Source organism: Athene noctua, chromosome 5 (assembly GCF_965140245.1).
Source record: "Athene noctua chromosome 5, bAthNoc1.hap1.1, whole genome shotgun sequence".
In the NCBI taxonomy this organism is placed as follows: Eukaryota; Metazoa; Chordata; class Aves; order Strigiformes; family Strigidae; genus Athene; species Athene noctua.
The window spans coordinates 66,646,286-66,673,705 of NC_134041.1; the positions used below are offsets into that span (position 1 = coordinate 66,646,286).

At 46.8% G+C, this 27,420-nt stretch overlaps 1 protein-coding gene across 4 annotated transcripts in view; it reads right to left on the minus strand.

Moving 5' to 3' along the window:
• TCERG1L (transcription elongation regulator 1 like) overlaps positions 1-27,420 on the minus strand; it is a 150,892-nt gene that overhangs the window by 15,628 nt on the left and 107,844 nt on the right. For 3 of the 4 annotated variants that reach the window (XM_074907979.1, XM_074907978.1, XM_074907977.1), the window contains 5 exons: positions 23,195-23,320; positions 13,904-13,998; positions 12,042-12,130; positions 8,326-8,480; positions 2,334-2,403 (listed from right to left, as the gene is read on the minus strand). In XM_074907979.1, coding sequence (XP_074764080.1) covers positions 2,334-2,403; positions 8,326-8,480; positions 12,042-12,130; positions 13,904-13,998; positions 23,195-23,320 — 535 coding nt within the window. The remainder of the gene's footprint in view (positions 1-2,333; positions 2,404-8,325; positions 8,481-12,041; positions 12,131-13,903; positions 13,999-23,194; positions 23,321-27,420) is intronic. The other variant, XM_074907980.1, reaches the window with a different exon arrangement.

Consider the following 27,420-nt stretch of genomic DNA (forward strand, 5'->3'; position numbering starts at 1 on the left):
GAATTTAGAATTCAAAACAGCTGTAGAAATCATGTAGCGGTTTGGGGAGGTACGTTCTGCTGACAGAAAAATGAACACTTCATGGCTTTTTTGGTGACAGGTCGAATTTCTGGGGAATTGAGAACACCACAACCAAGTCTCAGAAAATGCGGTGTTGTCAAGCCGGATCTCACTGGTTTCTTATGTAAATGTTGCCCTTGAGTTCCATAGGCCTAATTGCCTCTGAGAATTGGTTCCTCCTCATCTAAACATTTATTTTAGAAGTTAAACAAAGGCAGAACTTAAGAGGGGGTTCTCAGAGCTCTGGCTATCCTCTCAATGCATATCTTGCCACAAATCTCAAGTATGATAAAAGCTCTATCATTTGTTAGCCCATACGAATATATATCACAGTATAAAGACACACGATGAGATAAACAGCAGGTGACACGCATCCATTATCACCTGCTATTTGACTTTTGTGGCGTAGCGTCGCGGCAGAGAGCCTGTGTTGCCTCCAACCGAGAGGACCTTTTCCAGCCCAGGGAGGCTCTTTTCTGCCGAGACACCCTGGCAGCTCCGGGGGAACACGCTGCCCACGCTGCAGCAGAGGCTGCTGGCAGCCGGGGGGACTCGCCACCCGCTGCAGGATGGCAGACGGGATTGGAGCTGGATGGCTGCGTGAGTTATGCTTGTATGTGTAGGTAGATGTAGCTATGTATGTGGAAATATATACCACAAGATGCTTTAAGGGAGGAGAGTCAGGCAGCAGCTCTGTAGCGGGCTGAGATTGCCCAGCCTGAACTGTATTTACCCATGTGCTTCGGGGAGAAAAATAATTTACATGAAAACGCATTTCCGCAGGTAAATAGAAATAATAAAAGATAAATTCTGCAAATATATAAAGGGGTGGTCCATATTTGGGTCCTAATAATTTTGACAGTGGCCTCGTCAGTGTAAAGAGAATAAACCCAAGACAGTCTTTCAGGAGCAAGTCATGGAACCCCTGTGAAGAGGAGACAACGTTCCGTATTCTCAGCAGCCGGTGGAGGAGGCAGCGCCTGGCCTGCGACACACCGCCCAGGCAGCCCAAAGCCCCTTTGACACAGCAATCCTTGAGTAAGTGCTTTTATCTGGAGGTTATGAACAAGCTTCTGGGGTTTTAGAATTCCATTTATGCACATTAATGGAAAGACATTTTCACATTTTCTCAACAAATCACTAAAGGGAATCACCTTAATAGCACGTGGAAAAAAATCCACTTCTATGCACAGGTCATAATAGCAGCCCATTATTGTCAGACCCACAGATGTCAGTAGAAGAATTCTTAAATATTTTATACTAAATATAAACTTTTATACCGTCTATGAATACTAATTATTATGTAAACAGTCAAAGTACATATTTAGTAAATATAAAGTCTAAATATACTCTTTTATACCAAACATTAAATGCTTAAATAGTCTGAGCATTCACCTCGGGAGTATCTGATTCTTTCTTCATAATAACACAAACCTGCAGGAAGTCTTAACAAGGTCAAAAGAACCACCCAGTGCAGTAGGGTAAGAATGGCAGGATAAGAGAGAATAGACTTATCTTCAATATATTCACTTGGAAAATACAGAAATTTGTTGTGCTTACTCGTCACAATGCCCTCAAAAATAAAACACACTGCCTATGCAGACTTACTTTACGGATTTATTTATTCAGTGGTCCAAACCAGTATCTTAATCACAGCCAGCCTGCCTGAACAGCTATACGCAGTCACTGGCCAAAGGTTAAAGAGAATGAAATGTCTCTACGGTACTCCTTAAAACAAAATTTCATTTTCTTGCTGTCTTGGTAAAGGGAGAGGGAGTTGCTTATTTGGCACATGGGTTTTTCCACCTGTTACTTCATGAGAATTTGAAACACACATGGAAATAAAGGTCAAATAAAAGCACAAAACCAGAAACACCTCTGGATATTTCTAAGCCAGCAGCCTGGAAACTCTGACACCAGTGGGGAAAAAAAAAAAAAAAAAAAAAAAAACCAACAAAACCCAAACCTGCTTCATTTCAATGAAGATAAAGCTTTTATCCAAGTCTGAAATAACTACATAACCTTACAGTCTTATTTTAACCATTTCAAAGTAAGTAAGGGTTACTCAGACAAAAATAGATGATGTTCATGGGAAACAGAAGATTAGAGAGATTCATGGAGTTTGATGAAGATTGGATACTTTAAGGATGACTCTCATAATTTATTGGTCTAGTTATCCACACAGAAGAAAAGGATTTTATCTCTCTGCATTTATTTGTACCAGACGTTAGCTTCCCAACATTACATATAGATAAGTAAACTTTAGAACTTACTTATTTCTCTTAGTTTTGATGCTAAGATCATCATTTTCATCCCCTGGACAAGAACTAACACATTTATCTGCTAAAAAGAAATAAATAGTTATTAGATTTCAACTAGATAAATGGGAATACAAATTCCTCAGATCAACCTTTCATTTCTTGGCTTTGGCCACTGCTCAGGTATTTACTATCTTTCACTCTCCACAGTGTTTTAAAAATAACACACATTTCATCAGATCCTCAGAAACACCTTCATCCAAACGAAAGCGAAAGCAATGAAATCAACCATTTTCACTCTGACAAATCGCTCGTTGTTCATGTTGTGAGCAAAATTGTTCATTTGTGACATGATTTCATTTAAATCTTGCTGTTGTTTCACCTGATAGACCCTCCTCCCTTCCCTTAAAAATACAACTCCAAAGACATTTCTGCAAAATTGTTTCAGCCCTGGCAGTTTGAAGGGTTCAGTTGTGCTAACTTGTGCCAGAACTTCCCTCTTTAGCCCATTTCTCTTTCTTATGTAAGCAAAAATAATGCTGCTTTTCCAGAAATTCAACCACCAGTACAGCAAGGCTGCGGAGATACCAACACCCTCCGCTCTCCTGATGCTGCAGAGTAACTCCGAGGCACTGTTACACTCCTGTTTGGGCTGGACACGCACCCTTGAAGGACTCTGAGGTTGCGTTGTCAGTCATAAGAAACGTGAAGCATCTTGAAGCAGATACTTATTTCTGGAATCTAAATTTCTTTTTCATGCATACAAACTGCAGTTTCCATCGACATTCAAACGGACAGACCACCAGAAGTCTTGTCCATCCAGTGCTTGGTTTGTGCTGGGGACTCTGGGGTAGTTCACCACAAATTAGTTGGGAAACACAAAAAATCAAACTGCATGGGGTTAGCTTGGGAATAACAGAAACACCAAACCTCAGCCCCTTTGTGTGAGTCTGATAACGAAGACATGTCTTGTTATTCGGGAAACCATGGAAAAATAAATTAAAAATAGAATTGAACAGGTTATGAAAATAAAAGGTTTGAATAACTTGATATGTAATATATAACAGAAATCAGATGAAACTCCAAGACATCTGCTAGGAAACGGGTCCAATCTTCGGATCATTGAAGCTAACAGAAATTTGGCCACTTGTCTCAAGTTTCAATTTAAGAATCTTGCTCTTAGTTCGTTTTTATTTCCCTATTTTAGGGAAATTACATGTTTATTAGTTCAGCAAATGTTGCCTTTTGTTTATATTAAGTGTTTGAACAAAGCAGATACTAAATCACCACAAAAAGAACAATAAAAAAAACAAACAAACAGCGGCTGTAATGTTGTGGCGTGGGAAGACCAGGAACAGAGACCACATGAGGAAGAAATACACAGCAGGGGCAAATGGACTTTACTGACCAGAACTTAAAATGGTAGTAAGGAGAAATAAATGGCATTCCAAAGCAAGGAGAGTTTGCTTTCAACATTCCTGAGAATATACTAGCATTATGAATACATAGATGAATTGAATAATGTTTTAAATAAACGTAAATTCACTGGAGCTATTACCTCGCGGTAAATTCTTCTTTGGGACGCCCAATTAAAAATACAAAGAGGAAGGAAGAGCAATGTGTAAACTCAGAAGGTGGAATGTAATTCAACAGAGACGTTCTAAAGCTATTAATCAGGAGTCGAGCAGCCTGTGGAGGCAGCGATGGTCTTAACTTTAATGAATTCTGAAGGTAATAAAAAAAAAAATGACAGAGTATTTGATGGTGTTTTCTAAGAGAGCTGAAGTTAAAGGCGACTGGGCAAGCACAATCCTGTTCCTGCCAAATTTCACCACTGTTAAGGAAAAGCCAAGGGGGCACCTCCTGCGTCTGCAGAGGGCCCACGCCCAGTCATTGCGAATCCTGACGGGATGCACTTGGAGTAAAATGAGGGAGTGGTGCCAGGTCTGGCCCATGCCATGAGCCTTTCCCAGTCAACATTTTCATCAGACAAGAGCAAACTCGCTGGTGATGACAAACGACTACATGAAGTTCTCCAGCTACTTGAAGGTGAACTCAAATTTGAGTCATTTTATGACAAGACCTTTCATAGATTTCTGAAAGGGTTATAAAATTTTTAAATTTTGCTGGGAAAAAAAAAAAAAAAAACAAAACATGAACTAGGCATTTATAAAACCGAATCTTAGCCAGCATATAGCCTTCAGCTAAAAGAAATGTGATAGAATACACCCTGCTTTCAGAGTTTACTTCCATCTGCTGGTTCCTGACACACCTCAGGGTCTCCCAGAGCAGGGACACCCTCCCCGAGGGAGGGACACCCCGTCCTGCTCCTGTGGGCACGCTGTCTTGGGTAAATGGGGCAAGATTAGAGTCAGCATCAGCACTTGAAATTTCAGTGCAGTGGAAAACTCAGTAAAACATGACAAATGGTATCTCCAGTCTCACTCAGGATCCTGCTGAATCACAACGCACCGCTGGACCTCTGATAAGATTATAAACTGACTTTGAAAGGGAAGAGAGGCAGCCGAGCACAAAATCTAATAATTGATTTAAAGCTTTGAGGAAGAACATTACCTGACAGTAATCTTTCCATGAAATCATAAAGTGGAGCACTGCCCCAGTCTGATGGTCTATCAAGCCTAGTGCCAATTAATTAAATCATTCAGCTAATCCCAGCCATGTCATGAAATCCGGTTCATTATCCAGAACAAAGAGGAAACTCCAGCATTTACCAGGTGAGTTAAAGCATCTCCGATTCATCGGCCACACGCAAAAATCTGATTTGCAATTCGATAAAGAGACCTGGCACCCACATATCCCACGTGAGCCCCGGAGCTCACCCGCGTTGTTTCTAGGGACCGTGCTTCCTACTTTTGTCTGAACCCTAAAGGGTCCAAAATATTTGTGGGGACAGAGTAAACTATATCAGAACTGATTCTGAATAGGGACCGTACCAAGTGTGAATCAACACGTCGTTTTCTCTAGTCAGGATGTCAGATTTCATTAGCTGAAAAAATAATTTCCTCAGCCTAAATGTCCAGAGAAACCATCTGAGCAGGTGGAGGAATAGGAACAGATAAAAATGGGTTTTGCCATTGCACTAAGACAGAACCATGTCAAGGAATCCTTGAGGGGAAATAGGGATGTTATGGGTCAGTCTGTGACCGCACTGAGACAGGGAGCAGTGACAACTGGGGACGGGACAAGGGAGCTGTCACCGGGAGGTGCTGCACGCCGCTGTCAGACAGCTCCGACTTGGGAACGTGGGAGATCGAGGGATGAAAGTCCTGGAAACACCGTCCCCATCCTGGCCCCGTGTCTGGGCGATGGCGGGTCCCTCCGGCCAGGTCCCCATCCCCATCCCCGAGCTGGGAGGTGTGTGCCCCATCCCCGGGATGGCCTGATGGGAACCATCAGTGAAGAGCCACGACACCTTCATAAATCTCCCTGAGGACCAATACTTCGTGGAGGCAGCATAATTGATAAATGAGTAATTTTTCATTTATGCCTAAATTATAAACACGCTTGATCTTTCAGCAGAGCGATGCACAGATAACCTATAGCACCCCATGAATAACTACGCTTGCCAACTTTTCTTGTGCTTTTGATTTAAAAATCCTAATTAAAACTCAGCAGCAGCAACTAAGCTAAATAAATTTGGCAACCATTGTTGCAAACACACAGCTCGTTTGTGTTATTTATTTACTCGAGATTACAAGCTAAGAGAAATAGTAACAAATAATTCCCTTCACCTCAGCAGCTAATATATACTAATTATAACATGACTGTATCAGATACTGAGCAACCGCAAGTCCCAAATATATCAAGGAAAATTAAGACTATTAGCAACAGTGAAAGCCATGGTCATAAAGAAACCGGTGCGTGAATCAGATCTTGGTGGTACATATAGATAATAAATAAAAGGATGGAACACGCAGAAAAAAAAAAATAAATATAGATTTTTGAAGTGGCACATATGACTTTAGACTCTTCTCATTAATTAATTATAGACCATGAATAATGACCCTCAGTTTTGTCTTTGGCCATCATTCATCCCCACTTGTCAGTAATTAACTGATCTTTCAATATATCCCGTAACAGAAAATGTATGCTGTATTATTCTCCTGAAGAATGAACTTCAGCGCATACGCTTTGGAATTATTAGATATTCAGCTAAAGTTATTCAAGCCCTGTACAAAAATGACATATATACAAGCATCTGGCGATCGAAATTTGTATTGAAAAATGTAATGACATTCCATGTTGATAAGGACTACACTAATAGAAGAACCATTCTTTGTAGCCTTTTTTTTCAGCCAACTTCTGCTAATACCGATAACATAAATCCTGATTATCTCTCCCTTTTATCTACCTGCAGACAGAGTGTTCCGAGCCCACAAAGGCACCCTCAGAGCCCCTGTTCTGCAGCAGCTAATTGGGAGCCGTGCCCGTGGATCAAAGCACACATTAGAGTCCCCGATGGCCCGAGCACAGAAGGCAGACACTGCACCAGACTGGCAGCGCTACCTTACTTCTAGTTAGAAAATACTACAGACTCTAAAAGAATGACAAAAGTCTCATTTTCTCCCCCACTCTCCATTTTTCTAGACCTCACCATTAAAGAACAAGATCAGCTGAAGGAGGGTCTCCACCGAAGCTGCTCCGCAGCAGAATATTCAAGAATTACAAGCAGCTAATCAAGAGAAGGAGCATCTCAGATGACTGCCATGCACGTAGCTGCCCCCCCAGGAACGGCAGGTCTCGCCGACCCTGCTCCCACTCCCCCATCAGGAAAGAGAAGGAGCGCTGACACGGAGCAGCTCCCAGAAACACAAACCCTAGTGGAGGCCACAAAAAATGGTGAAACATCATCTTTAGTGAGAAATGGGGTGGAACGAACTATGGAGCCACCAGCAAGCACAGGCTGGCACGCTGGGCTGCTCCACGCCTGGTCACCAGAACACAATCTGGGCCGAACAACTACGGTGTGGAGAGCAGAAAAAAAAATGTGGCATGGTGAGGAGTGTGGGATGGGAAAGCCAGGCTGGGAATACTGCCTCTGCAGACTGGCTGTCCTGGGGAGGACCAGAGAGCAAACACCGTGGATCACTGACAAGCCAAGGGGTGTCTCTTAACCTGTATTTTGAGCCACTTAACATGATACGGCAGATCCACGTGTTTTTCCTTAGCCATAACTCCCCCCTTCAGGAATCCAGAGTGTTTAGAAGAAGGGGTCTGGCAGAGTCACAGACTCACCGAATCCTTCAGGTTGGAAAAGCCCCTCAGGATCATCGAGTCCAACCCTCAGCCCGACTCTACAAAGTTCTCCCCTACCCCACATCCCCCACAGCTCATCCCAACGGCCCTGAAACCCCCCCAGGGATGGGGACTCCCCTTTCCCTGGGCAGCCTGTTCCACTGTCTAACCACTCTTTCTGTGAAAAATTTTTTCCTAACGTCCAGTCTGAACCTCCCCTGTTGCAGTTTAAAGCCGTTGCCTCTTGTTCTATCGCTAGTTGTCACGTTTCGGTGGAAGCACCCACGCTTCCACCAAACCATGGAGCACTCTGAGATTTCCTACTGGGATTTTTTTCTCCCCTCTACAACTTGGTTGGATAATCCTTAGCTACATAGTGTCTGCTTTTGTGGAACAGCTGAATAACGGACTAGTAGTACATTCGTAACGTACATCTTGGAAATAAGTGTAATAACACATAAAGACAGCGTCTTCCGAGATGTATTTTATACATCAAAGATTCATCCAGTGTAAGAAGCCACCTGTTCCTTCATTGCCAATAACGAGAACGCTCTATCCCCCAGCTCAGCATTTCAGTGAAAATAAGGATTCTGCAATAAACATCAATTTTAACGCAATACTTTATATGAAATCTCAAAAGGAAAACCACTCTAATTACGGTTATCAAACTTTCACTGAACATATTTAGCAACCAGGTTTCATTTGATATTTGAGTTTAAATAGAGGCAAATAATCACAGGGCTTTAGTTACTTGCTGCAGCTTCCAGCTTGCGCTTGTGAGGAGGATCCTCGATGATCCGGTTGATGTCGCCGCGGTGCTTCAGGTCCACCGGCTTCTCCCAGACTGACAGCTGCATTGTAGGGTTGAAGAAGAAGACCCGGTCATCTCCAGTCCAGACTACACACCTATTCCAAGTGATAAACTAGGCTTAGACAATGTCAGATACACCCACAGACAAGAAATTACCCCGCAGCTGGCTCCTTGCACCTCTTTGCAGCGCGTGGGAGAGGCTCCTCTCCGACTGAGGGCCAGCCCCAGGCCCTGCCAGCCCACGCCACTCACCTCGGGTGGAAAAACTCTCTCCATACCAATGGAACGCCATAGAAACGCCCTAAACACCCCCAAAAAGCAGTAGGTGAAATATTCTATAACAGAAGGGAAAAACAGCGAGACGAAGAGGAACGCTGTGGTGCTCACAGCAAGAGAAGCCACAGGAAAATACATTTCACGTGTTCAAGGCATGGCTGGGAGCAGAAGTGGCAGAAGCCTCGGCAGCAGGGCTGGGTGGCCACGGCCTCAGTGCCCACCGGCCAGGTGGCCATGGGAGCCTTATGCCGATGCGCTGGTGTGAGGAGGTGTAACCACAGCATCCCTGCAGCATCCTCGTGACAACCCCCCCAGCTCCCAACACACTGTGCTGGACAGGTACAACCACCCACCGCAGAGGTCTGCCACAAAGGTTTAGGCTGATCTTTACGGGCTCTGGTTGGAATTTGAAAAACGCCGCTGTGCAAATCCCAGTTTCTTGACTTGGTCAGTTAAAATATGCATGACAGCAGTTCAGCTTTTTGTCCTGACATTCATTTTAAATCGGCTAAAATAATATGAAAGTAAGTATCGCACCACCCTTAACAGACATTCAAAAACCTCAAGCTTTACGTCACTAAATCTTTGTGTAACAAACAGAGTATCAGCCTCAAGCCCACATCACAATGAGAAGTAACAAACGTCATATACCCACTCTGACTTCCTCACACACACACACACACATCTCCTGGGAAAACGTTGGTCTCTCTGAAGCATAAACACCTGCGAGGAACAAATCTTACCACTGGAAGCTCTGCTGCTTAGCTGTTATTAAAAGCATGGAACAAAACTGGTTTAACAAAAGTCTGGTCTGAGTAAAGTCTGCAAATATAAAAAATGCTCTATCACTGCAGAGTACTGTAATAAGATAACCCAACATACTCTGTGTACCACTGGTAAGACATCACCATTGATCTTGCCCAAACACGTAATGAAAACCATAAAACCTGTGTAGGAATCCCCAGGGGGAGCTGCCGGGCACCGGGAGCTGCCGGGTGTCAGCGTGTCACTGAGCCCAACACCACAGCAACCCTGTCCAGTGGGGTTCAGTGACCTCCCCAGGAACAGGAGCACAAAGCTGGTTGCACAAACCCAGCCAATGGCTTCAGTCACACTTACACCCCACAGAAGTTTTGGCATCCTGAATCCAGGGACACAGACAGGAGAAATATTTTAATAATTTTCTCCTTATTTAATACACAAATTGTTTGGATCGCAGAAGAGCCTCACAGGACAGATGCTCTAATCCTCTGTTATGCAATGATTAGGTTTAATTACTACTTCTTACTTTGTACCTTGGAGCTGTGGGAACCTCTGTTCTCCCCAAAACACCGGCCCACCAGCCCCGAGTCCCTTCTGGAGGGCTCAGCGAGAGGGATTTCGACAGCAGCAGCTTCAAACCACGTCTCCGCGCTCCCACAACCACCACGGGCATCCCGAAGGAGGGGAGAAAATCTCGGCGCTTGAGGTGAAGAGGAGAGACCATCCCCTGCCAGGGTTCACAACCAGGGGGTTTGGAAACGTGCGTTCTGCCCCTGGCAGCAGGTGCTGAGCTCACTGCTCCTCTGGCCACGCGCGCAGCGGTCGGTGCTGCTCGTTAATCCCTGAGCATCGCCGGGTCCCGCGTGCCACCGCCCCAGGTCAGACACCGTGGGGCCCCTTGTGACACCTCTTCACTTTTCCATGACTAATCTAATTTGACATTTAATTTAAAATTAATGTCCCTTTCCCCATGTAACACGTCACCTGTTGCTTGTTGGTATAATAACACTTTCAATTATCCACAGGGGACGCGTGGTATTTTGTTTCAGTCACACAGCACACGCTGGAAATGCAGGCAGTGCTATGTTCATGTCTCCCTTTAGAAAATCCTAATTTAAGAAGGAGTAAGGGCACAACGCGGTGATATTAGTTTGGGGGTTTCTGTATTTCATATGGTAGGTAAGGTTTAGTAACACTGCTGAAATTTTTTCTGCCATTAAAAACTATGGCCTGGCTACTTCTGGCAGGTGCTTGGTGATGTCACCCTGCAGAAACAGGAAGCCGATCTACGGGTGGGGAGCGAAATAAACTCCGAAATTGTTGAATTTCTGTGGCATACCTAGTTTCGAACTACCAGAAAAAAATTGTAAATTGTGATTGAAGCACCCTGCAGGCATGCTCCATGTTCCATCACGAGTCACGGGGCAGACGAGCCGCTGTCACCTCAGAACATGGGACAAGTGTCAGGGTGAGGACTCTGCCCCCTCCCTCTGGTCCCAAGGCCCAGATCTGGAGGCCTTTTCTCACACCCAGAGTACATTCTGGGAACCCAGAAACGTAAAGTTTCTCCTTAGATATTAAAATACCACAAGTTTGGATGTGAGAGCGGTGCACTTTGGTGGAGGTACCGGCTGCCCCCTCCCTGCTCAGAAGACACTGTGGAGAAGAGGGGGTGCTGTGAGACCCCCCCAGGGGTACCCCTGGCTATGGCTCTTTTCTGTAAGAACGGGTGAAACCATGACCTGCTTCTGACACTGCTGCACTCAAACTGTTCCTCTGCACTACACCATCAAGTAGCAGCTGTCAAGAACAGAAATGATTGCTGCAAATCACGTATTTATGACAATTAAGCAAGACACTGGACTGTGTTTGCAAAATGGCACAATATGACAATACCAATAGCCGAAGATCCCGTAGCAGTCAGCCACTGAGTATAAACTAGTTATTATATGAGTGAAGGAGGTAAGAAAGTCTTCTACTCAGCCATTCAGGACATTTTTATCTATTTAAAAATGACACAAGAGCTTTAGTTACCCAACATGTAGTTACCTGAATGGGAATGTGGTCAGGAAACCTGGCTCATGAGACACAACCTGTTTTCACTGATTCAAAATCAACCCATTCTTGCAAGCCAGTATGAGCCACCCGCTGCCAATGAAGTTAACTGGGGAAGAGGACCTGGCCCTAATACAAGCAAGAACATTTCTCACGGATCTTGTATTTCCCCTTCGATCCGCCCGAGCTGAATCCTCACGCCATGTAAGAGGGAGCCCAAGGAGCACAGCTCTGCTCAGAGCAGGCAAGCGGCCACGCACGCCCACACCACCAGACAGGGAAAGCACCGGTTGCCTCCTGCCAAGGCTGGTGGCCGGCTGAGCCAGGGCTCCACAGCACCCTGCCCTCACCTCGCACGTCCCAGGGAGCTTGCAGTTACCTCCCTGCATTTTCCTTAAGTACATGATTAATGAGGAAAAGCTCCAGCAGGAGCTGGAAGCCAGCACTGCTACTTAACACCCAGGGTAGCATATTTTCCCCACGTACCAGAGCATTAACGCGTGCTTGGCAAGGGAAGCGACCCTGAGGAACGGCTTCTAGCAGGTCTGATTGCATTTGCTTACCATGGTGATCCTGGCACTGGAGTGGATGCCACGGGCTTGTTGCCGTTTGATGTGCTGTCATCCTCATTTACTAGTTTAAAAGAATGATCCTTGAAAGACAGATAGAGATTAGTCAACAAATAAAGCCGCTGCAGCAGACTGCTGTTGTTATACAAATCACCCCCTTTAACTTGAAGTGGCTCGCCCTCGCTGCCATTATTCCACCAGCGGTTTTATGAACAACCAGCTGCCTTGGGAACAGCCCAGATAAACAGCAAATAATAAAAACGCTGCCCCACTTCCAGCGGTACGAGTGAAAAACCAGCAGACACGCTTTTGTCCGTGCTCACAGCTCACTTGGCAGCAGCGGGAAGGGAAGGGCTCGGGGTGGCACGAAAAGCCCCGTGTGCCAGCCCTGGTGTGCGAGCAAAGGGAAACGCTGGCGCGGGCACAGCGGGAGCTGCCGAGCCAGCCCGGGGAGCACATCCTGCCCCGCAGAGCTCAGCACCATCCCGCCAGCACCGGCTGCTGGCTCCCCAGCCCTTCCCAAAGCTGTGATAACACCAGCAAGAGCGATTCTCCCTGGCCTTGGCAGTGACCCCCCCAGAGATGGGGGGGACCCGGCTGCACGCCCATCCCCAAGGAACCCCCTCCGTAGTGTTTTACTGACTGAAAACAGCTTTTGATTGTAGCAGCGTATGGAAACGAACTGCGAAGGGGGAGATGCGGGAGGAAGGCACTGACCTAGCTAAAACCTGGTATCAAAACACGAGAAGCACGTACTTAATTAAAAAATAATAAAGCGTGTGTCCAGAGGTCTTCATCTTGAAAGCATTTTACAGCTTAAAGCCCTAAGGAACGTGCCCAAGTACCAAGGCAGCTGCGAACGTGGGGAACACCTCCAGCGCCCCGCAGGTTCGCTTGCACAGAGCCTAACGGCGGCGCGACAGGAACGGCCCAAAGGAAAGTCAGGTGAGCAGCAGCTGGGCCCGCGGGTCGTCCCCCCGCAGGACAGAGCTCCTGCTGCTCCCAGGAGCCTTCCAGCATCTTCCGTGCTGCTGCTTTCTGAGCCCGAGCTGCTCTTCCACACCCCACACCCAGGTAAAGGTTTAGCTTTAGCCATTTCCGTGATGTCTGCATGAGCTGTGCAGAAAGCAAATATTTCTATTTATTTCATAGAAGCTGGGAGTACAGTTTAGGTCCTCTTCCTTTATATAATAATCTGGGCTCTTTTATAAAAAGCTCATGAAGTGGCGCACACATAGGATTTATTACCCATCTGTAATGCACAGCCTATTTGCTATCTGTTTACACTCACCTGTCAGTTTTATTTAAGGACCACACAATTAGCTGTAAAGGAGGGCTACAGCAGGGCCCAGCAGAGTTAAATTAGTAACACCAGAAAGGTGAGAGCCATGAAAAATTTCTTCTTTGCACCTGGGGCTGGTTGCTCTAAGCAGCACGAGGTCCAACGAGCTGCCCCTGCTCTGAGCTGGGTCCCCGCCACCGCAGTGAGACAATAAAAGAAAACCCCACAGATATTCTCTTTGTGCACTTCAACTTGTCCATAGATGAATTTCATCCAGGGCTGTCACACCTCCACGTTTGCACTCTCACCCCTCCCTGCATCGACTCGTTTCTCCTCCAGCACAGGGAGAAAGCCAGCCACGAGCATCCCTCCTCTGATGCTGTGACACCACAGTGACAGAGCTCCTATAAAGCACCAAGATAAATTAAATAGATAGCTCTTGAAAATCGACTGTAGGGAACAATCCCGTATCACCGGCACGGCTCCAGCCAGAGGACAGTCCTTTATCCTGACTCTGATTTGTGCAGTTCAATGGTTTAAAGAGGTTTAGAAAAGAAGAAATGCCACTGCAGACCTTATCGCCGTCGCTCTCCACGGGAGCACTCTTCCTCTCCGCGTGTAAAATCAAGGTCGGTGGGCAGGAGGATCTACTCGATTCTTTGCCATTATCTGTGAGGGGAAAGGATTTCTTTTTAATGTGCAGTAAATACATTCCCAACAAGCCAAGACTGGTGAAGAAAAAACAATCCGCTCCCCAGGCGTCCTCACCTCTTCTTCCTCCCCCAGCCCTTTATTTACCCCCACACGTGTGTGCCAAGGACCACATCACCTTTCTGATACCACGCTGGATTTTAACGGGACACATTCATATACTTCAGAGTGAGGCTTTTATTGCACTGAGCTTTTTATCCCGTTATCCCTGAACCCAAAGCGCCTTTCCGGCCAGTCCCCTCTCCTCCCAGTCCGGAGATACTGGTATGCTCTGGGTTAACCTCTGCAGGAAGCACCGATGAGTGTTTAATTGCATTGCCATGGAAGCAGTTGTAAGAACACATACCTCTCCCGTACCAACAGCTATCTCCATCCCGAAACGTTACACACTTCAGTGTTTCCACTGACTACAAAATCTGTACATCTCGATAACAGAGAGGCCACAAGGGATGCAAGGAAAGGCAAAAATGGCAGCAGGTGCAAGAGACAGGCCTAATAACGAGTAAAAAGTCGTTTTTGCAGCGAGAAACATTTTAAAAGACATTTGTTATTATTATTATTTGGGGGGTTTTTTATTGTCTTGTCTTTCCATTACTCTTAAAACACGTATTTGGAGGTTTGAGCAAAGGTATTCTCTAGCCACCTGGCCCACCCCACCCGCGGCAGGGAGGACAAGGTGTGTGCATATATATGTATGTACACAGACGTATATATATTTATATATACAATAACCAGTCCCAGGAAAAACGTACGTAGCCCCCTCCAAACACCACCTGCTGTGCTCCTCCTGGAATGAAAGCCTACAAACACCAACCACGGCCCCATGCCGCAGCACCTGGACTCCTACCTTAAGGGCTGCAAAATCTCAGGCACAGTTACACAACGAATAACGATGATGTTCCAAGTCGCTCATAACAAAGCCCCGTGAGCGATATCGAACATACTCGAGCGTTCCCCTGCGCACCTGCCCGCAGAGTTCCAGCACTGCTGAAGGAGTTTAGCCTCAACACCCACCACGCACAGCTCCCCACAGAGCTCAAGTGCAACCACATGCCACAAATACAGGCTGGTACTACCAGTATTAAGTGTGCCAAAATGAGGGCAAGACACAACATACCTTACCCTTTATCCATCTCAAGAGTTATGGAGCACTTTCTGCCCGCCAAACAGACTAACATTTTGGTATAGTAGCTTCAAGGACTGCATATTTTGTAGCAGACTCACATGTCAAAATGCTGTTTAATTGATTTTAAACTTACTCAGACTACAGAGTAGGCACACGTGTAGCAGGAACTATGCTGAGGAAAAGGCTGGAGCTTCAGCTATTTGACTCTGCTTCACCATGGAATATATCACAATAATAAAAATTTAAATATATGTCATTTTTCTCAGAAGACAACTTACTCAATTTTTATGGGTAGTGAAAAAGGAGATTTACAAACCATATCAATTAATTTCCATATTAAAGGAGCTAGGAGTAGGGAGCAGCTAATACATATCAAAAGGGTCTCTCGATTCATCTTTCCTCAAAAGCCATCGGGAGTCAGAGCACTGCCGGGCACGTTGGGCTTTGATGACAGCAGTGTGGTACCCGGGTTCAGGCTGCCTGCAAGCACCCATCTTCCCCCGCTGGGCTGCTGGAAGGGCGAAGGAATCCCGGCGGAGCGCTCAGAAGGGCAGGGACAGCAGAGGGACAAGGCAGGACCCGGCAGGGACTGTCCCTGCCAGCAGCGGAGCCACACGCAAGCGCCTGGAGGGGCCAGAGGCAGCGGCATCAGCCCCGATAAGGCTCCATGTGAGGGAAGCGACCACGGCCCAAGGGCACCCGGGATGTTTCTCACACTCACCACCCTGGGAGGTCCAGAGGCACAATTACAATCACAGAATCATCCGGGTTGGAAAAGCCCTTGCAGCTCCTCCAGCCCAACCATGACCCTCCCCCTGAGCGTTCCCAGCTCCCCCAGATCCCTCAGCGCTGGCTCAGCCCGACTCTTCAACCCCTCCAGGGATCCCGGGGACTCCCCCCTGCCCTGGGCAGCCCATTCCAACGCCCAACAGCCCCTTCTGCACAGAAATCCTTCCTCAGAGCCAGCCTGACCCTGCCCTGGGCAGCTTGAGGCCATTCCCTCGGGGCCTGGCGCTGGGGCCTTGGCTCCAGAGACTCATCCCCCCTCTCTGCCCCCTCCTGGCAGGGAGTTGCAGAGGGCCAGGAGGTCTCCCCTCAGCCTCCTCTGCTCCAGACTGAACCCCCCAGTTCCCCCAGCCGCTCCCCAGCAGACCTGTGCTCCAGACCCTGCCCCAGCTCCGTTGCCCTTCTCTGGCCACGCTCGAGTCATTCAATGGCCTTTTTGGGGTGAGGGGCCCAGAACTGAACCCCCTCACCGAACGGCGGCCTCACCAGTGCCGAGCCCAGGGCTCAGATCCCTTCCCTGTCCCTGCTGGCCTTTAATTGAGGATGCCTCAATTAGGGCACCTCAATTAAATTCTGCTAATCCATCCTCCAGCTCTAAAACATGGCAAAAGGGAGACAACGTGCAGTTTCTCAGCTGTTCCACAGAGGTATTTCACTATCTTGCCGTGCATTTCCCCATCACTCCGACTCTCCCACTGCTTTTCCCCCAGGATATCCTTGGTGGCTTGTCCCCCACCCCCAGGACGTGCCATGAGCCAGCCCTGGGGCACTGCCCTGCACAGCCTGCCTCCTTCCCAACGAGGATTTTAAACCCAAATATTAGCACGTCTTCCAGAAACGTGTTTGCAGAGGCTGAAAGGAACCTTGAGACCTTGCCCTCTGCAGCAAAAGGTCATTTGCAAGTCACTGATTTTGCAGCAGTTAAAGGCAGCAGGAAGAGCCCCGGTTTGGGGCGGGTTTTGCGGGGGCACGTCCAGCACTGGCCCCGTTCCGTGGAGGCAGAGCTGGTGCTGGGCTCAGGGCACATGCTGGGAGCCCTCAAGGACAACGCTGCTGAGAGGCACCGTGCATCTCAGCACTTCCAGCTCTCAACTCCTCGGCTCTTGCCATGAACCAACTCCTGCAGCAACATCTCTGGAAGGCCCGTGAGCAGCTGCTGAAACGGCCACAGACAAACTGCTGTTGGGGTCGTGTCACTCGCACACGGAGTGGCTGGACACAGAGCTGCACCCTTGGGAGACGATGCTGAACGGACCTGGGATTTATTTCCTTTTAATAGGGAAATCACGTCTACCCCTCTTCCAGCTCTGCTTCTTTCTCTTTTTAACTATTTCTCTGATCGTAGAAAAAAAAAAAAAAACCTTTTTATTATTAGAATTTTGATTCTTTCAGAGTCTTCATTCTCATGTTGGTTGAAGGAGGAGTCAAGTTCTTTCATTCCTGTATGTACATACCCACACATGCATGAGGAACAAGAAAACACATTTACCCAGCCGATGTCAACTTTTAGCTAATCATTACAAGCATTCATACAAATACATAAATGGCAATTGGCAGATTTAAACACTGTTCCACAAGTGAAATGAGGCTGAAGTGAAATAGAAGAGTGAGCCTAAACGCCACAAGCGCAACTCCAGGAGCTGGGGTTTGATGCCAAGGAAGGCAGGACATAATGGCGTAGCTGCTTTTGGCTCGGCTGCTCTTACCCTGCTCTTTAATTACCGAAGATTGGTTTGAAATACGGAGCACGGACGGACCCGTGCGGGGAGGCTCTCACGCACGGGCGGCCACTCTCACTCCGGTTTGAGCCGCACACATCTTCACGTGGAGACACTACGCTCTCAATGCCTGAGGCAAGCTCTCTTTTTTCTCCTCCTTTGAAAAGCTCCCTCAAAGCATCCGAATAGGAAAGCTGAAGCCCCAGGGAGGGACTTGGGAGCTGTAGCTGTTGCTCGGAACACATCATCACACGCCCGTGAACTTCTGCAGCACGCTGTTCATTTGGCTTTCACGTGGGAAATGCACGGCCGCAACACTTTGGACAGTCAGCACATACAGAGTAAGATGGAAATTAAAAAATTAAAATAAAAGAGCAAAAGAAAGTCCTGAAAGTCACTGTGTGAGTCAGGAGTCACTTACTTTCATATCTAGTCAAACACTGCGACCGTTTTCCCCAGGTATAATGCCAAGAGAGAGATAACTGAAGTGTTTCCCAGCTGGAGGTCAGGAGCCAGCGGCTGACGTGGGGCTGGGGGCGCTCCTGGGCTCACGCTCCCCAGGCTGGGGGCTGCCCAGCTCCCGAAAAGCAAGGGGCTGCAGGGGCAGGGGGAGGAGGGGTCCACCAGACCTCTGCTGGCACTTCCAAAACCATTGGAGATTTCCTCCCCCAGGACAGCCAGCAAGGCGCTGCTTTACCCTCCATCAGCATCTGGCGCACATCTTTGCTCAGGTTTACTCTTTTCTCATTAATTAACCTTCCCCCCTCCCCCTAACTTAAGTGCATAAAATAAACTGCAGCCTGACAATGAAGCTACTGCAACATATTTCCAACATGGTCACGCACCTTTTTTTGCCCCTAAACTTAGCAGCATCATTACTAACGACGCGTTCCCACACTTGCTGTAATGCTGCCGAAGGACGCGCGGCAGACAGGAGGATGAAGATATCTGATTAAAGATACTTCTCTGAGGCTCCGCGGCAGGTAGAGAGACATGAATAATTCACAGTATGAAAAGTAAAGGTGAAGTAGCAAAACTGTCTTGGGGATATCACAGAGGATGTAGGTGTATGATCATAAACATCTTATTAAAAGCAGAATTAGAGAGGGAGAGGAAGAGGGAAGATTGATTCATGCCACAGGAAGCTATGAACAAGAGATAATAAAAATTTGTTTTGCAAAGGTATTTAGAGGCCAAACCTCTGTTAATTGCAGAAGTTGTTTAAAATGTTGATTCTAAGTGTTTCCCAGAATTGGATTTACTTCAAGTGCACACATCCAAACACTCAGGTTTTTATTACCCCTCCCAGTATCTCTGCAGGTCAGTTCTGCCTCTGCCCACAACCTTATTGCTTTTGGGGTTTGAGATCAGTCTAAGAACCGTGTCTGACTGATTCACAATTCCTCCTCTGTCGGTTCTTGCTGGAGCCAAGTGTGGGATTTCAGTGCTGGCTACGTCAGCCAGGCCCATGCCCCACTCCCGCCGGCAGGGATCCCACCTCCAACCCGTCATCCCCACCTCCAGCCCAGCACCGCTGCTCCAGGGAAACAGCTCCTGCTCCTGCCTGCACGCTGTATTCACCCTGTAATTAGTGTCTGTATCCTGCTTCGACCAGTTTCGCTGTGCCCTGCCAAACACTCTGTCTCCCCTCTTAGAACAAGTCTCCTTGAGCAGCGTTTTTTTTTTTCCTTCTGCAGCAATCTCTTCCTACTCACCCCTTTATTTTTCTGGAGATTTATAATGGGATCAGTCAAATAACAAGGACAAATTCTCGGTCTGCTGTACCATACCGTGGCTGTACGCCTGGTGCAGAGTTCAAGGACAAACTCATTTCATTGCTGGACTTCTCAGGCACAGCCACCACTGCCCCACAGATGCTGTTCACCCCTACCCTGAAAACAGTTTCTTCGTAAAAGAATGAAAAGCTGAAAAAACCCTACCGGCATATTCCCTCAGTGCAGGAGGCACCACCCAAACCGGCTCCGTGCATCCCCTTCCCACAGAGCTGCAGAGGCAGGAGCATCCCTACGGAGCAGCATCAGCTCCCAATCCCACTGGGCACAGCACGGGGCCCCTGTTCACTCACCTCCTCCCGCCCTGAGCATCAGGCAGCTGCATGCTCCTCAGCAGGATATTTCTAGCCAGTTTTGCATTTTCCCCTCGTTTCAGCCACTGGACCATTTCTCAGCATCACTCTCCAGCTGTTTCTGTACCTCTGCAAGCTGGCCTAGGCTAAGCCAAGCTCTGAGTCAATGACCTTCACTGATTCTTGACAGCCTTCCTTCCTCTGCTCTTTACATGTGATTCTCCTTAAATATCAAGGCATTTAATGGTCTGAGCTTTGCATATCTATTAAATGATGCAGAGCTGTGTGAGAGTGGTAGTTAACAGCTCCACCTCTCTTGTACCTACTGCAAGGCAAAAAAAGTCAGATTTGTACTTGAGACGGGACTTTTCCAGCTTCCAATACAAAAATAAAGGCTTACTAGATAGAAGCCTTTGCAAAATTTGCTCCTTCTGCTCCAGAAATACAGAAAGTTTTATTAATTTTGTCTTCAGAGAAAGATGGATTTTGTGTTGCCATGAGCAAAATCAACTGTGCAAGCCTCACTAGGCACCCATTTTCTCTTTAGAAGCCAAGTCAAAGAAATGGTTACCTATACTGCAAACCAAAAGTGTGCCCGCAACCACAGGAACTCTGTATGTTGGCTTAAGACACTGGTGTATGTACCGGCAGCAAACCACGGTGGTACACGTGTGCTAAGGTGCTCCACACCCTAGATGTAAGATGCGTGGCTTGACGTGTTGGCATTCCAGTTGTCCGCCTCTTACAAACAACGACCCGGTGTTTCAGTGCTCCCGGACTGGAGACACTCAATGAGTAAATTTTTCAAGGTGCAAAACTCTTAAAGCCAAAACAAAACAAAACAATGCAACAAACTCGGAGGATGGTATCTTCTGACGCCATCTCCCCACCGCAGCTCTCCACCTGGCAACTCGGAGCTCACCGGTGGATTGATTTTGACACCCAGGCACTCGAAGGTCTCAGCTCTGCAGCGGCCAGGAGGCAGCTGCTCAGCCCCGGCCCCCCACCACCCGCTGACTCGGGGACGGGTCACCCACGGGACCCTCTCAGGTTCCCATCATCTCCCAACAGCTTCCCGAAGGACACGCTCGCTCTTCTGTGGCACGTGGAGGCTGATGTGTGAAAATGCCTTTGGTATCATCATTTGCTCTTAATTCTGATTCCTACTTTGATTGTTTTTCCACTGGAGATAACGACAGTTTGTAGCAACCTATAGGAAAGAGTGTGATCTCCTCAGAAACGCTAAACAAAAATCTACCCTGTATTTAAGTGAAATTACCATTTTTCTCTTAAATGCAATTGGCAGCAAATCAAAGACGACAAAAGGAGGAAGATGTATTTTCAAGAGAATGCTGGAAACAAAAATATAATGTTCATCTTCATTACATTACCTGTATGCAGACAAAAATGTAACAGATGCTCTTCCAAAGCGATGGCCTCCCAACAGCATAGATTTAGGCAACCTATTGACCAAATGTCAGGCTGGCCTGGCCATCAAAAGCCATCTAGTCAACAAAAGACTCGATACAGTGTCCTGGTTCAGCTAGGATAGGGTTAAGCTTCCCAACAGAGAGAGAGGGGGAAGGGATCTCCAGCCGGGTTATTCATACCATGCTGGCGTCAGGTCCAGGGGCGGAGCCTTTTTCACCTTGCTCTTTGGCGGGCAGGGTGGTGGGAATCCTTTGTCCGTAAACCATCTAGCGGTATTTCTCTGTATATCTTTTATCTTGTTCACTGTTATTGCTGTTTATTGTTATTATCATTGTTACTGTTGTTGTTCAGATTGTTCTATCACTCTGTTGTATTAAATTCCTTGTTACTTTAGCCCGGGTCTGGGCCTCACTTCCAGCCCGACCGGCCGCGGGTGGGGGAGGGGCAACGGCAACGTGCTCTCCGATCCCGGCAGGAGCTAAACCTGCACATACAGTTAAATCTTTATTCAGCACGATGGATAAAACCAGGAGTGTTTGTTTTCAAGTCTGCCAATAAGAAGATTATGGAAGTTATTTGATATGAAATATATAAGAAACCACAATTTCAGCCTTCAACAAGCTGCAGATCAGCAGGTCCCCTGCACAAATCCTCGTCTTTCTGTCCCCGCGTTCTTTGAAGAGCTTCACTATTTCCTCCATCTCACTTGCTTCTGACAAGGAAGCAAGTCAATACAATTCTTGGTGACTCTGAGGAGTACACAGGTCTTCAAGCACAATAACTGTATAGATGATAAAAGTAGGTGCTTACCAAAAGCAAACTAAACCAGACAAGAAACTTTAAAGTGAAGTATGTCAAAAGAGACGTGCATGAACTTCCCTTCAGTTTTAAGGTGTCTGTGTCATAAAATTTTCATCAATTTCCAGACAGAGCTGAAATATTCAGTGACATAATTCAATCAGAGGATCTTATTCAAGGCAGGTACGGCAGCAGGCAGACCTGCTTCAGAGGGAGCCTCCAGCTCCACTTACAGATTTGCCTAGCGCAGCTGACCACAAAGTATTTTATGGAACTTTTATCTCAGCCGTGGGTAGAGCCAGCGAGCCTGAGGTACCCACGAAGGAAATGGCTTAGCTGAACGAGGGAGAGCTTCTATACCAGAAATCTGTACATGAACAAAGTACAAATACATTCATCTCTAACTCTGCAACACCTCCACAATTGTGCTAATCCCTAGGCGTGAAGGATCAGACAAATGACGCCTGAAGGGATACCTAGTAATTCCTGATAAAGGCTGGGTTTTTCCATGGAAGACGGCTGGGAAGGTGCATGCAGGACCCAGCTCTGCCCGAGGAACAGCCCATCCAGCCCCACAGCAGCGTCCCGGTTCCGTTAACAGCGTTCCTGACCTCCCAGCCACGGTGCCGTGAGAGGGATGTCACGTTGTTAGGAAAGACGTTCCCAACTCCCCATCAAAATCCGATCGCTCTTTGACTGAGATTTGCAACACGTATATGTGAATCTGAACAAAGCCCCCAGACTTCCTCCAGCCTTTGGGAACAGCACTGCCCCTTCTCTCACGACAGCACACGCACACATTTACATGACAGTGAATAAACCAGTTTTATCACACAGCACAGCATAAAGCGTCCTCGGAGGCTTCAGCCAACGAGGCTTCACGGAGCAACTATCCAAAAGATAACCACATCATCACTGCAACGCTCCTGAATACCACTGGCATGGGAAATGAAAAGCCCAAGGACGTTTCAGAAATTTGCCTTTTGTATCATTAAATGCAAAGCTACTGCCAACTGCCAGAACGAGTAAACAGGGTCTGAAACACTGTGAATACGCTCGGAATTAGCTAAAGCAAACGTCATGAAATTTGAGCCAATTTTTTAAGGGTCCCCCATTTCTAGGCAGCATGGAAAGCGTGGTTTGCTTGGAAGTACACAAACATACAACATATGCTTCAGTAATATAATCCATATAGAAACATAAGCACACCTGTTAATGTCTGATCCATCAAATTGGTTGCCATGAAGGTCACGGCCGGTGCAGACACAGCAGTTACCCGGGTGACTTGCGTCGGCATCAAAGGACCCACATGAGCATCCATCCTGGAGGCAGAACCTGCATTCAAACCAGAAGAAAACCTTTTTTCTTTTTTCCCAGTGAACAAATATGCCTTTTTTAAAAAATTGCTTTTTTTCCCCAGCTGTATTTCACAAAACGCTCTTTTAACTTCCTGCTAAACATTCTTCCTCTACCCACTTGCACAGTTAAAACAATCGGGTTTGGGTTTAATTGAATTACTGGTCTAGTCTGGCCACGACGGCCACTGGCTCTCAGCAAACAAGCATCGGTAGAAATTTTAAATTGATAAAAGTGCAGCCCTCAAAATAAGAATTTGCAAGGATACATTAATGCTTTCAGAACAGATTACAGCAAGATCAGTTCTCTTATGTAACACTAAATAACACACCTCCAGTTTCTACTGGTAGCCATCGCAAAGTCTTTTTGTCCCACTCTATCCACGGGAAATTATTTTGCCGATAATGTAAACCAGCAGCTTTATCCAAGGGAATCACAGTCAGCTCAGAGAATTCACAAAACAGAAAATCACTAAATTGCTCATATACGTTATTCGTGATAAAGCAGCAATCCAGTTCTGCTGCTAAAACGACGCTAATTAAACCAGGCTACTTAATCCTTGAGGATTCGTGGCTATTGCTGCATTTGAGGTCAAACCTTCTGTGCGTGAAACCTTCTTTCAGAAACTGAAAGACCCTGACCACGGCGTCTCATTTCAGACACAAACTCATCGGCAATCTCCACAGCCTGTTTAGAAGCCACCACCTCAAACCTGGACTGGCAGTAGGGCCTATCCCTGGTTTCATGCAGACTCTGGGCATAACATCGTCTTTCCCAAGCACGACCCACGCCGCAGAATTTACTGCCCTTCTGCTTCGCTAACTCCGCGTGTGCTATCAAACACTCCTCATCCCAACTTCTCTGCATTTTGCGGTAATAGGGATAAATTCTAAAACCTTCGCACTGTTATTAAAAAAAAAATAAAAATCTCTTGCACTCTCTAAACCTCTGCTTGATTTTTGTTTCTCTGATTTCATGTGCCAAAGATTACAAAACATACCTCCCACCAACGTGGGGACACCAGTTGCTTTTTTCCGATGCAATTATAACATTTTTCTCATTAAAAAAAAAACACTTTTCCTTCCTCAAAACTAGTCCTGGGTATCACCTGGGCTGGCGATGACAGGAGAGGGTGTTTCCTGATTGCTCTGTGGTGGGATCAGCACAGCCAGGCAGCGGTGCCCTCCCGTCTGCAGGCAGAGCTGTGCCCCCACTCGGAAAGGCACACTGCACAAAAAAGGGGGTGTTCAGCAACAATAACAATGGTGGTTATGCTAATGAAGCATGCATTTGGCTGTTAGGCAGACAAAGATTCTACTGAATATAATCTGAATTACCTGTTTGAGTACAATAAAATGCACACCATGAAATTTATAGTGATTTTTCTTCTTCTCTCCTCCACCCCCTTGACTCCCACCCCAATGGCCAGGCGACAGCAGCAGAAGCCAGAAACTCTCCAAGGCAAATCGGAGTATTTTGCAGTAGATTTTTCCAACGAAGAAAGAAAGTATAAACTGGGACTACAGAAAACCTGAAGAAAACCCAGTTTACACCATTCAGAGACTGCCCGGCAGTATGTCCTGTTTCTGACTTCACCTTCGATCCCGAAGCCCAAAGGTTCCCACACCGCCCCAAGGGCCCCGGTGAAACCCGGGGATCACGGTGCTGTTTGGAAGGGTCTCCTGCTGGGCCAAGCAAGGTTCAACATCTGCTTTTGCCCAATGGGAGGCAAAAATTCCACAATTGCTACTGCAACGGGGAAAGTCCATGTCTTCTACCCGGACCTGGTGACATTCCACAGAAACACAAGTCCAGCAACTGTGGGGCTATTTCCCTTCCCAGTCAGCGTCTTTTCAAAGCTGCCATTTTAATGCACTTTCTCACATCATCAGGTACGTGTTCCTGAAGCAGACTGGAATTCAGGCTATCACCAGACTTTGTGGGATTCACCCTTATAACGAGGAGAATTTAAAACAATTTTTAAAATAATATTTTACAACAACAGAAATGGATCTAAAATAATGTCTTATGAAAGAAATAACATTTTCTAAAATTAGAAAGTCATATTCCTACAGAGGATTAACCTGGCTAGAGAACCACCCAGGGAAAAGTAAAGCTTGGCCAAAAAACAATCGTTGGAAAAAGTAGGAGGTTCACAAAGCCTTAGGAGCTGGGGCCAGAACACCAAGTCAATGAACGTTCAATAATGCATTTGCCCGATACAACTTGCTGTTAGCCAGGGTATCTTACAGATGTTACCTGGTAAAGAATGATTTATTAATTTTATATGCAAATAAAACACCTCAGAAAACCACGATCCCCATCCAGCAAGAAAAAAATAAATTAGTTTCCATGCGTGCTGCATGGAGCAACTGGGAGGACAACTGCAATTTTTCCATATGAACAAGTGGAAAAGGATTATTAGTCCCAATCAGGTGAGGGGGGGGGGATCCCCCCATTAACCTCTCCTTCACCCTCTCCTCTCAGAGGCCCTCCAAGCCCTCACGGCTCAGAGCAACGCCCAGGCCCGGCATCGCCTCTCTTCAGAAGCTGGCAGCGTTACGCAGAGCAACCCTGAACTTCAGGCTTCACGGCTGCGGGATCAGGCCCAGAGACAACTGGAAAGTCACCTTAGATGAGTATGTTGCAAACAAACCCCATTTGCGCCATACACCCAGGAGCATTTTTATATACTCATCCGCACAGCAAGAACCACCGGCCCCGCAGTTATTCCACAACAGTACATCACATCCCTGTTTTTATTTTGTGAAAATCACAAGAACGTAAGAAGCATGTTTATTATTTTGACGGGCTTCCTCCCACCCTTCAGCCCTCACCTGTGCCTGGTACATCCCTCCTAGGCCCAAGGATAACTGGCAAACCACCATCGTGCCAGCCAGCTAGTGGAAGGGGCAGAAAAGAGGGAACAAGAGGACAGTGCCAACATTATTTTACCCTTCCAGGCCCAGGGGAGGTTCCTACAGGGCAGACGACGGAGAAGACCACATGTCTCAAGGCACATGTGAAAATATACAAACAAAACATGGATTTTCTTAAGCCGTATGTGTACGTGTGAGATGCCCTGTCTGACCCGGTGAGGGAGAGCCCTCCACAGACCTCTAGGGGTCTAGAACAAAGCAAAATGGGTACCAAGAGATACTCCTAGATCGTTAACGTCAACGGAGAGGGGAGACAGCAACAACGAGACCTCTGTGAGCCACAAACTGTCCCAACAAAGCAGCCCCGTGCCATTCTCCTGGTGGCCTCCTCCCCGGGATGGCAGAGCAATGCTGCCAGGGACCCCTCCTGCAGCAGCATGGGCTACCTGGGGGGCACGGGGAAGAGGAATTGCAAATAGTTGCAGGAAAACCACCAGAAAAATGAAATGTTTCATTATTTCTCTTTTTTTTGTTGTTGTTTTTGTTTTTTTGGGGGGGGGTTTCTGTGTGTGTGTGTGTGTGTTTTCTTTTATTGCTATTAAGTCAGGATAAGAGAAATTCCTGCAAGACACGATCAGCAGCACGATAAAGAAATTACCCTGTGAGGTACTATGATAAATGTAATCCATACTGGCTTTGAAGAAAGAATGATAAATAAAGCATTTATACAAGAGGAACGGGTCAGCGTGATGTTTGTTGTGCTACTTACAGCACAATAATATAACTGGAGACACTTGTAACTTGGCCATCTCTAACAAGACACTGAACCATTTTCCAGCTCTTGACGATGTTCGGACCTCAGGCAATGACAGTTTCTTTTTTCTGCTTCTGTCAAAGCCCCTGGCAAAACTATTAACTTTGATGAGCTCTCTGGATATAAAGAAGCGCTGGAGAACCATCAATTCCAACACTGAAGTCTAAGGTGCCTCTGATTACAGGGAGCAATCCATGCAACAGCAGAGTCACTATAGCCCCTCCAGTTTTACGGAGATGCCCAACAGGACACACATGTGAACGGACTGAAATTCTGGTTTCCATATCCTTGGAGACCATTCTTAAGCTGCTAACTTAGACGTGCATTACTACACAACTAATTCCACGAATAATATTTTATAGAACAAGAGCTGTTTGATTTTGGCT